The sequence below is a fragment of the Lissotriton helveticus genome, chromosome 3_1 (genome assembly GCF_964261635.1).
Source record: "Lissotriton helveticus chromosome 3_1, aLisHel1.1, whole genome shotgun sequence".
Classification (NCBI taxonomy): Eukaryota; Metazoa; Chordata; class Amphibia; order Caudata; family Salamandridae; genus Lissotriton; species Lissotriton helveticus.
In genome coordinates this window covers 733603818-733614833 of record NC_136061.1, presented here as the reverse complement: position 1 = coordinate 733614833, position 11016 = coordinate 733603818, and the positions used below count along the sequence as shown (strand labels likewise).

At 51.5% G+C, this 11016-nt stretch overlaps 1 protein-coding gene across 5 annotated transcripts in view; it reads left to right on the top strand.

The window, feature by feature from the left end:
• Positions 1-11016, top strand: part of FAR1 (fatty acyl-CoA reductase 1) — a 564623-nt gene that overhangs the window by 354200 nt on the left and 199407 nt on the right. For all 5 annotated transcript variants that reach the window (XM_078680901.1, XM_078680904.1, XM_078680905.1 and 2 more), the window contains one exon: positions 2093-2160. In XM_078680901.1, the coding sequence (XP_078537027.1) occupies positions 2093-2160 (68 nt within the window). The remainder of the gene's footprint in view (positions 1-2092; positions 2161-11016) is intronic.

Genomic DNA, 11016 nt, shown 5'->3' with positions numbered 1-11016 from the left:
TGCTGGAGTGATAATTTTAAATGATTTTAGCTTGCTTTACTTGAAGGGTTCGAGAAAGGAACTAAAGGCTTATGAATTGGCATGTTGCTCTGTATTGTCTCATTAAACCAAAAAGCAGCTCCCTCCCACCTGGGTGCACTTGTATTCAGGGAAATTAGTTTATTTAGCAAAACGCCAGTCCGAAAACAGCTGCTTATGAAGAAAGGAGCATGACTTGGCAGAGAGTGATGATGACCCTGTCTGAGTTGGTGTAAGCTAATCAGAAGAGGACAAGAGTGAGAGGATTGCTAATTCCAGTCACCAACCTTGTTTCTTTGTGTTCTGAAAGATTTGGAAGTGCCTTAACAAATATTTCTGAAGGCGGAGGTAGATTGACTTTCTCTGAGAAGGACTAATTGCCCCCCTCTATTGGGCTCAAACTGGCGATGCTCCCATAATAGAAGACATGCCCTTCTCAGATTTCCATTTAAGAACTCTTGTGAATAACTTTCTTGAGGCTTTTTTAAGAAATCATTTTTTTGCAATTGAAAAATCTGGGATTTTTTTTGGGTGGTATTATTATAGAATGTAGGGTTACAATCATACATGCTTTGTTAATATGGGTCCTTCACAACATTTCTAAACAGTGGTTTTTTTTTTAGCACATCCCTCTTTTCTTCGAAAGCTGATACTAAATTTCCTTATAAATGTCTTTCTTACTTTCAACTTACTTTGAAATCCATGGTCCGAATGTCATATGCTGTGAAGAGGTTGTTATAAAGTGGTCCTTGACTATTTATTCAAAGCGATCAAAAAGCTCTGGGTAAAAATAACTATTTTGTTTTGGGCATGTCTAAACTACCACCTTTGCAGGCAAGGTACCAGTTGCAGATAGTGTAAAAAAATGTACATATTGCCAAAATATAGTGAAATTTATTTCTGAAGATCAACCAAATCTTACATTCTCATGACACTACCACCTGCACTCTATCCAAATGGATCATGTATCTGTAGGCAATCGTTTTGGTTACATTTCTAATTGCCTTCCTTAGTTTTCAGGACTACTTTTCACTTGGCCTTCACACTTCCATGTGCTAGGGATGTGCTTGCTAAACATTGGAGATTTCCTGATGCTCAAGTAACTTACTTTATCTGGTTATCCATTATTTCAATAGTTGAAGATTGAAATATTTATAAAGTAACCCCTAAATCTGATCTTTTGATCCCTTGCAATGGCTTAGGTCTCAATGTGTTATCATTAGTTGGATATGGCTTTGCGCATATTTATATTCAAAGCCATGCGGGTGAAAGATATGTGCTTTAAATGTGCTGATAAAATTAAGTTTGCTATAATAAAAAAAAATCGCAATATAATTTACATTTTCCTTCAAGAACTTTGATGCACATCAGTTTACTTTTATTTTTACCTTTATTTTGGGTATTTAGTGCGTATGGCAAATAACCTCTATAGTTCCCTTTATTTGTTTAGTCCATTTAGATGCCATTTGCATACGTTTTTTCCCCCCTTTGCCTCACTGTTCCCCCATTATGTGATGGCGCAATATATGAATCCAAGTTATTCCAAAGAATATTCTGTTAGCAAATTTGTTACTTATTTCTTTGGAATTAGATGAGGAAAAGGCAAATTTGATGGATTAATGCTTCACTTTAGTACTTGCTTTCCAGAAGTTATATTTCCTCCTCTTATAAGTATTCCTCGTTTGTAATTTGAGCCTGACATAGCTTGTGCCTCATTTGAACACTACAGTTATAGATTGTATAGATGTGTGAGGCATCCTTTGCAGACATTTGAACACAAAGTTATAAATCAATTATTTTCCAGTAGAGAAAATAACTCACTGTGGATTTTTACTATACAATGTGGATCACCTTTCATAACCAACCTCTCATCATGAATTTAGACCAAGTTTATGGTTTTATCATTGTCGATATGTTAGAATTGGCACTTTGTTGTTCTCTCAGTTGAGTCATTTTTCTGAAACATTTCTGCTGCGTAGATTGAAAAGGATCCAGAAAATGAAAATGCTTTTATGGTGTAAGGTTGCCCTACCTTTGTAAATTGTATACTTACTTCTGCTGTTCTCTTTTTCAGACCGAGGAACATCATAGTGTATAACTGCACAACAGGCGGCACCAATCCTTTTCACTGGGGTGAAGTTGGTATGACATTTATTTCTCTCTTTAAGCTATTTTATGTCTCATTTAGTTTTGGTTGCACAAAATGATGCATACAAAAGCATATTGGTATTTTTAAGTATAAAAATTGTGCCTAAAAAGTTGGAAAAATTGTCTGTGTATGTTTATGACCGTGGATATTCTTTACTTGTAAGGTGCCTGCTAAAATAGGAAACCTCTAAAAAGAAATGTAATTACAGAAGTATTTTAAGTCTTCCTTGAAACTGTACCTAGTTGTAGAAATGTCTTAAGCATGACGCCAGTTACAGCTAACTTTATTTAGTTTTTGCTTCTTTAAGCAAGTCCTCCATCACTTGAGTTCTTTTCCAGAAACTCCTTCAGATAGTGTACGTTTATTAAGAATACTTGATAGATATTCAGACCTAAATAAGGCATAGTAGCTAAAACGTTGTTACTGAAGGGTTTCTTGTTATAATTGTAAATAAATGTTTGTGGCATGTGTAGCTGTAGATATGAGTGCTCTTCATACTCCTGCCATCTAGTGTTGGGCTTGGGCATGTACATCTGAAAGAAACAGGTTAGTATTAGATTCCTTACCTTAGAATATCCCCAGGCATCAGTCTGGATCCGGAAACTTTTGCGTAGCAGTACCCCTGCGCGTCGGTAGGCGTCGTCTGCAGGCGTCCCCTGCGGCTCCGCGTCCGTCGTCGGCGTCGTGCGCCGTGATGACGTCGCTGGAGTATATAGACGCCGCCTCCGCGCGCTGACGTCAGTTCTTCTTTTTTCCGCGCCAGTTAGCGCAGATCCGAAGAGCAGTACTCCGGTCTTTTGACCAAGTTTTTGATTAATTCCTATTTCTTCTACGGTGCCGGTAGGATGCCCGGTTTCAAGAGTTGCGACGGGTGCGACCGCCTGATGTCGGTCACCGACCACCATCGACTCTGCCTCCGGTGCCTGGGCGCGGACCACGACGTGGAGTCTTGCGTCGACTGCCGGGCCTTGACTAGCAAAGCTAGACAGGAGCGGTCCCGCAAGCTGCTCGAGCTCAGAGTGTCGGCCCCGCGTCGAGAGCGGTCCCTGTCCGGTCGGAGGTCGAGGGAGCGGTCGAGGGAGCGATCGCGGAGCCGCCATGAGCGCTCTGGGAGTCGCCGCCATTCCTCCGGTTCGTCAGGTAAGCGTCACAAGAAGTCGGGGCGTCGTCATCATACCCCCGAATCCCGCGTGATGCGGCCGGGGGTTCGGGTGGCCCCACCCCCGCGGCCCCGCGTGGGTCGCCGACGCCCCCATACCCGTCGGTCCCTGGGGGAAGGCGCGTCGCGCGAGGAGATTGAGTTCCTCATGGCTATGAGGGCGATATCTCCTCCGGCGGGGCCTACGGCGCCTGCGGGCCCGTCGGTCCCGTCTGGGGGCCCGAGCGGTTCGGGTGCTCCTGCCTCGACGCCGCCGACGGCTCCGGCCTCGGCGCCGCTGGGTCCCTCAGGTTCGTCGCCGGCTGGTCTACCGGCCTCTCCGGCGCCGATTCCATTGGGCCAACCCGTGGTGCCGCCTCCGCGCTCCGCCGTGGCTCCGCCGTCGGTTCCGGCCGGCGTCGGGTCCCCGGCGCCACCCCCATTCCCTCTCTGGCTCCTGACGCGGAGTCGGACCGGCATCGTCCGACGCCGAGTCCGGCGCCGTTGGGGCCCGTTGGCTCCGAGGAGCCTGTCTATATCGTCGACCCAGACTACGGCGATGAGGACGAGTATGGAGAGGGTTGGGAGGGGTCTGAAGACCCTTTATCCCGTGCCTGCCAGTATGACGTGGACTGGGTAGGTGACTTGGGTGATGCCAGTGGTCTGGACGAGTCGCCCAACCCTGGGTTTGTCTCGCCTTCCCCTGTGGCGTCAGAGGCGGGAGCTGCCTATTCGGTGGTCCTGATGAGGGCTGCCAAGGCCTTGCGCCTTGAGCTCCCCGTCGCTAAGGTCAAGCCTAACATTCTGACCGAAGTGTTTAAACCGCAGTCATGCCCTCAGGAGCCTCTGCTGCCGTTTAATGAGGCCCTGACGGATGTCCTTTTGGGCACCTGGTCCAGGCCTGCTTCCGGTGCACCGGTTGACCGGAACGTTGCCAGGCGTCACCGTCCGTGCTCGGACGATCCTGCCTTCCTCTCCACCCATCCCTCCCCGGAGAGTCTGGTGATCCAGGCCTCCACTTCACAGTCCGCGTTTCCATCGGCCCCGCCCGATCGGGAGTCAAAGCGGTATGACCAATTTGGCAAAAAGGTCTTTTCCTCTTTGAGCGCTGGACTGCGGTCTTGTAATACCGCGTGCCTTTTGGGCCGCTACACCCACTCCCTGTGGGATACGGTCGCGGAGTGTTTGCCGCAATGCCTGCAGGAAGTGCGGGACAAGCTCAACCAGGCTTTGGTTGAAGGCCGGGACGCGGCGAGGTACTCGATCAGGTGTGGTCTTGACACGACCGACTCGCTGGGACGGGCTATGTCCACGACGGTGGCGATTCGTCGCCATGCGTGGCTGAGATCTGCCAACTTCTCGCCGGACGTCCAGAATGCCCTCATGGACATGCCATTTGATGGCAGTCGCCTGTTCGGTGACAAGGCGGACAACGCGCTGGAGCGCTTCAAGGACTCCAGGGTCACGGCCAAGTCCTTGGGTCTTTCGACCCAGCGCCAGCAGACGGGTTCGTTTCGCCCCTTTCGTGGCCAAGGAAGGGGCGGTCCCACGCGTGCTGCCAGCCACGCGCCGCAGAACGCTCCCCAGCGCGGTGGCGGCCGTGGATTCCGCCGTGGTGGCGGTAGAGGGCAGCGGCGAGGTCAGTCTACCCCTCCCCCCGCTGCAGCCTCCAAATCTTCCTAGTCCGAGCTTTCGGGCTCACGTGACACCAGTGGGTGGCAGGGTTCGCCTTCACCACTCCCGCTGGCGCGCGATTACATCGGACAGGTGGGTGCTGCAGCTCGTCCGAAGGGGTTACTCCCTCCCCTTCGAGTCCACTCCTCCAGCCATGCCACCGCAGAACCACCGTGTGTCGGGGGACCACTTGACACTTCTGCAGGAGGAAGTTACGGCCCTCTTGGCCAAGGGGGCCATCGAGCGCGTTCCTGGGCCAGAAGTAGGGTGTGGTTGCTACTCCCACTACTTTCTGGTGCCCAAGAAGGACAAAGGAGGCCTCCGTCCTATCTTGGACCTCAGGGATGTCAACGGCTTCCTCCGGAAGGAGAAGTTCAAGATGTTGACTTTGGCTCAGGTCTTGGCTGCTCTAGACCCACAAGACTGGATGGTAGCGTTGGACTTGCAGGATGCGTATTTTCACATCCCCGTCCTGCCGGCCCACCGGCGTTACCTGCGGTTCACGGTAGGCCAGGAGCACTTTCAGTTTATCGTGCTCCCGTTCGGCCTTACCAGCGCCCCACGGGTGTTCACGAAAGTGATGGCGGTGGTCGCAGCTCATCTGCGCCGGTTAGGGGTTTCAGTCTTCCCCTACCTCGACGACTGGTTGTTGAAGGCGGGCTCGCCCCAAACAGTCGTCCACCACCTTCAGATGACGGCAGACCTCCTGCACGAGCTGGGGTTTTCCATCAATGTGCCGAAATCACACCTGTGTCCCTCTCAAAAGCTCCTTTTCATCGGAGCGGTTCTCGACTCGGCGCAGTTTCGGGTTTATCCTCGAACGGCGGGTTCGGGATATTCAGGCTCTGATTCCCATCTTTCAGCCGTTATCCCGGGTTTCGGTCAGGTTGACGCTACGGCTTCTGGGGCTGATGGCCTCCTGCATCCTACTGGTGCATCACACCAGGTGGCGGATGCGGGCTCTGCAGTGGGACCTGAAGTTTCAGTGGGCCCAGCATCAGGGCAACCTATCCGACCATGTCCTGATCTCGGAGGGCACTGCGAGACAGTTGCAGTGGTGGCTTACGGACCGCGATTGGGGTCAGAGGCAGATCCCTCTCCCTTCCCCAACCGGAGCACGTGGTTGTGACGGACGCGTCCCTCCAGGGCTGGAGTGGCCACTTGGGAGAGGCGGAGATCAGAGGCATCTGGTCTCCGGCGGAGTCCCGGCTCCATATCAACCTGTTGGAGCTGCGGGCGATTCGCCTAGCACTGAAGGCATTCCTCCCCTTTGTCAACGGGAGTGTAGTGCAGGTGTTCACGGACAACACCACCGCCATGTGGTACTGCAACAAACAAGGCGGAGTGGGGTCGTGGACCCTTTGCCAGGAGGCTCTGCGCCTCTGGCAATGGCTGGAACGTCAGGGTGTGACTCTGACGGTTCAACACCTGGCAGGTTCTCTGAACGCCAGGGCGGACGAACTCAGCCGTCGGTGCTCGGTGGATCACGAATGGCGTCTGAACTCGGACGTGGTGAACGGCCTCTTTCAGCAATGGGGAGAGCCGTGGTTAGATCTATTCGCCACAGAAGAGAACGCGCAATGTCATCAGTTCTGCGCGTTGGAGTTTCCAAGACGGCACTCGCTCGGCGACGCCTTTCGGCGGGAGTGGAGCTGCGGTCTGTTGTACGCCTTTCCGCCTATACCACTTCTACCCAGAGCGCTGAAGATCAGGCGCGACCGGGCCCAGGTTATCCTTGTGGCTCCGGACTGGGCTCGAAGATACTGGTATCCCGAGCTACTCAGCATGTCAGTCGGTCCCTCGATCCGCCTGCCCCTTCAGGAGGACCTTCTGTCGCAGCAGCAGGGGACGGTCCTCCACCCGAACCTGTCCAGCCTCCACCTCCATGCGTGGAGATTGAGCGGCGACAGTTGAGGCCATTCGACTTGCCTCCTGAAGTCTGTGATGTGATTCTGGCAGCCAGACGTCCCTCCACGAAGTCGGTATACGCCTGCCGGTGGAACAGATTTGTGGCATGGTGCACAGCAAAGGCTGTGGATCCCCTTTCTGCCCCTCTTTCCGAGGTTCTCCTCTTCCTTCTTTCTCTTGCCCAGCAGGGCTCTGCTCTGGGCACTATCAAGGGCTACCTTTCTGCCCTTTCCGCCTTCTTACGGCTACCTGATCAGCCATCTTTATTCAAGTCCCCTATTGTACTGAGGTTCTTGAAAGGCATCACGCACATGTACCCACCTGTTCCGTTCGTGATGCCTCAGTGGGACTTGAATCTGGTTCTGACATTCTTGATGTGTGCTCCCTTTGAGCCGCTTCATTCCTGTCCTCTCCGTCTTCTCACCTTAAAGACGGCCTTCCTGGTTGCCATCACCTCTGCCAGGAGAGTGAGTGAGCTCCAGGCTCTTTCTGTTAAACCTCCTTTCTTGTCCGTCCATCCTGACAAGGTGGTTCTTAGGACTAGGCCTTCTTTCCTGCCCAAAGTAGTTTCTGCTTTTCACATCGGGCAGTCCATCACCTTACCCTCCTTCTTCCCGCCTCCGCATCCTTCAAAGGATGAAGAGCGGCTCCATCGTCTGGACCCAAAACGTGCGCTTTCATTTTATATGGATCGCACACGCCAGTTCCGGGTGGATGACCAACTGTTTGTTGGCTACGTGGGTGAGAAGAAGGGAAGGGCGGTACAGAAACGAACCATCTCTCGGTGGGTCGTCCTGTGCATCAAAGCATGCTACTCTTTGGCTTGGAAGGAGCCTCCTGTTGGGCTGCGGGCCCATTCCACTCGGGCCACGGCGGCTACTACTGCCCTGGGCCGGGGAGTCCCTTTGCAGGACATTTGCCAGGCGGCTACGTGGGCCTCGCTGCACACCTTTGCGAGGCACTACTGCCTGGACAGTCAAGTCCGGAGGGATGGCTCCTTTGGCCGTTCGGTCCTCCAGGACTTTCTGGTGTAGGTTTGTATTGGTTCGCAGACCCACCACCGGGGTTGGTATTGCTGGGGTATCTATTCTAAGGTAAGGAATCTAATACTAACCTGTTTCTTTCAGATGAACAAGTTACTTACCTTCGGTAACGATATATCTGTAAGAAACAGTAGTTAGTATTAGATTCCTTACCGCCCCACCCATCCTCCCCGTTCTGCGAACTGATACCTAGGGTTAAGGACATCCCTTTCAGGGCCCTAGTTTCAAATGGCACCAGTGTTAGTTCTCACATGGCTCTGCGTGTTCTGGCGCGGAAAAGCTGTGTGCAAAGAACTGACGTCAGCGCGCGGAGGCGGCGTCTATATACTCCAGCGACGTCATCACGGCGCACGACGCCGACGACGGACGCGGAGCCGCAGGGGACGCCTGCAGACGACGCCTACCGACGCGCAGGGGTACTGCTACGCAAAAGTTTCCGGATCCAGACTGACGCCTGGGGATATTCTAAGGTAAGGAATCTAATACTAACTACTGTTTCTTACAGATATATCGTTACCGAAGGTAAGTAACTTGTTCATCTTGTTTTTCTTTGAAGAAGTCTTTCCAGTCATGATGTATATAGACTCCTCCTATGACTGGTAATGCGCATTCGCATAGACTCCATAGTTTGACTGTTTTCTTCTGCTGTCGAAGGTAAGATGTGCTTTACCGGGACTCTGAGTCAACATCGCGGAGTTCTTCATCTGGGCATCTTGAGTCCTTTATTCCCAGTAGCCTTAGACAGTCCATTTGTACTTCCAGTTGTCATGGCCTCCATCGAATCTGCATCTTGGGGTTCTCGCCCTTCTGAGGCCTCTCCCGTTTGGTCCCTTATACAAGAGTGTGATCACTGTGATGGAGGAAACGCCCCTTTGCTACTGTCCAAAGTGCTACTCTAAGTACTCTGGTGCAGATCAACATGCAGTTTACAACTTCTGTTGGTGGAGCATATCGAGGTCTCCTGCTCCACCTGCCTTCTGTTCTAAAAAGACCACCCAAAATGTTGATAGTCTGCTTACTCATTACGCCGTAGAACAGCACTGAGACAACAATACCCCTGACATCTTTGCGAAAGACGTAAAAGAAGAGTAAGCAGAAGGAGAAGCAGAGCAGAGGTGGAGCAAGTAGCGTCCTTCCGCACAGAATTCAATTTCCTCCTAAGTCTCTAAGGGCCCGGGACAGCATTCGAAGACCACAACTGTGAGTACTAGTTCTCACCACCAAGTCAATCACCGCTCCTCCAAGGGCCAGGTGTCGAGCCCACATCGAGGACGCAGCCACAATTAGTTAAGCTGGGTCAATTAGGTTGGCTGTTACCTACTGAAGACTTTGGAGCCGACTTCAACTCTGACCCCGCCACTGAGCCTCTGGGGTCTTGGCACTGGCACACCTCAGAGCCATAATACTGGTCGATGTAGAAGACTATACCGAATCCAAAACAGCCTTCGGTACCCAGTTCTCATGGCAGACTCAGAGGATCCGGGAGCTGATGATTCTTCAACGCCATTCAGGAGGAGCTGGATTCTCAACAGCTTAGACTGTTCTTTCATTCCCAGATGTAGAAAGTCATTACAAAGCCTCCACCAAAGGTGCAGAAGACACTCCCTCGCAAGAACAGTCTGACTTTTGAATATTAACTAGCATTGAAGTTCCCTCCACCTCCAAATCTTAAGCGTCAAGACTGAGTTACCAGTCCTCTGCCCTCAACACGTCCTCTTCCTCTTCCTACATTATCTCCCCTTCCTCCACCACCATATGGGCCACCACCTCCTTCCCCGGAGGGTTCTACACATTCTTCATTTGGGGTGAGAAGCCCTCAGTACTTAGAACTTTTGATGCTCCCTATGACCTGGAACCCCAGGATGACCAATGAGACAATTTTGTGAGTGTCTCTACAGGCGACAAAGACCCACATTTTATTCTGCCAAACCTATCTCTCCTGACCATTCCACTCCTTACCATGAGGTAATCCAGAGTCGCCATGTGAGAAGTTGGCCTGATGTGCAGTGTTCACTATTCTAGTGATCACTATATATCAGTCCAAACAACCCTTATTGATGATTGGTTGTAAGTCAACCTTATAGACCAGCTATCCTAGTAGCATGGATACGAGCAGTCTAAGGCTTAGACTCCAGAGGGCGTGTTAAGCCAGCTGTTTTACCATCACATTACCCCTTGAACACCCAGTGAAAGGACACCACACAAGTGTTATGAAAATAAACAATGTATTTATTAGAATCACAACAACCCTGTACTCTTTATGAGGACAGGGTGCTAAGCACACAACAAAACTCTTACGAAAATACTTAAGTTAGCACGTTATACACAAATGCCCGAGGGGCACGAAAAACCATATACTCTAAAAGTGGAATGCGAATTACTAGCAGGTAAGTAACGATTCTCAGAGGCTTTGGGATCGCTAGGACTGGACTACTGAACCTTTAGATTACTAGCAGGAGGCCTAGGGAACTCGGGTGCAGAGTGTGCACTCTCACGCGGGATGCGGGACAAAGTCTATGGAAGCTAGAATTCACAAAGTTAGTGTTCACGGGCGAACCCGACCTGGTAGGGAGAAAACGACAGTGGATCCTGACCCTTAGATAGTGAGGCTATGCTGGGGCACCGAAATGCCGAAGTTACCTAGCCCAGGGGCTGCAGCTGCATAGGTCTGAAAAGACGTCGGGAATCCTCGTGCCGGACCAGGAGCCTGGAAGAAGGAAGTTGCTGGCAGGCGACCAGTGAAGAAAAGTTCGATGGATCCAAGCCTGGATCAAGGAAGAAGAAAACCTGAAAGCAGAGGGGACCAAGTTCTTGAATCACTAGCCAGTGATTAAGTGGGCACCAGGATGGCACCGGGCGAAGTCACCGCAGTCAGGTGAGTGGGCGCTGCTGGGCTCTGTAGTCTCACGGACCAGGAGGCGTTGTCGGCGACCAGGATGGAGGTACGAGCTGTCCCACGATGGATGAAGCTGTCGGCGTCGAAGAACCCAGGATTGGGCAACAAAGCCTTGGCTAATTCAAGCCCACGCGGTGGACTCAAAATGGCGTCTTGAGTGGACCAGGAGGGTCCGGGGTGCTCCTCTTCT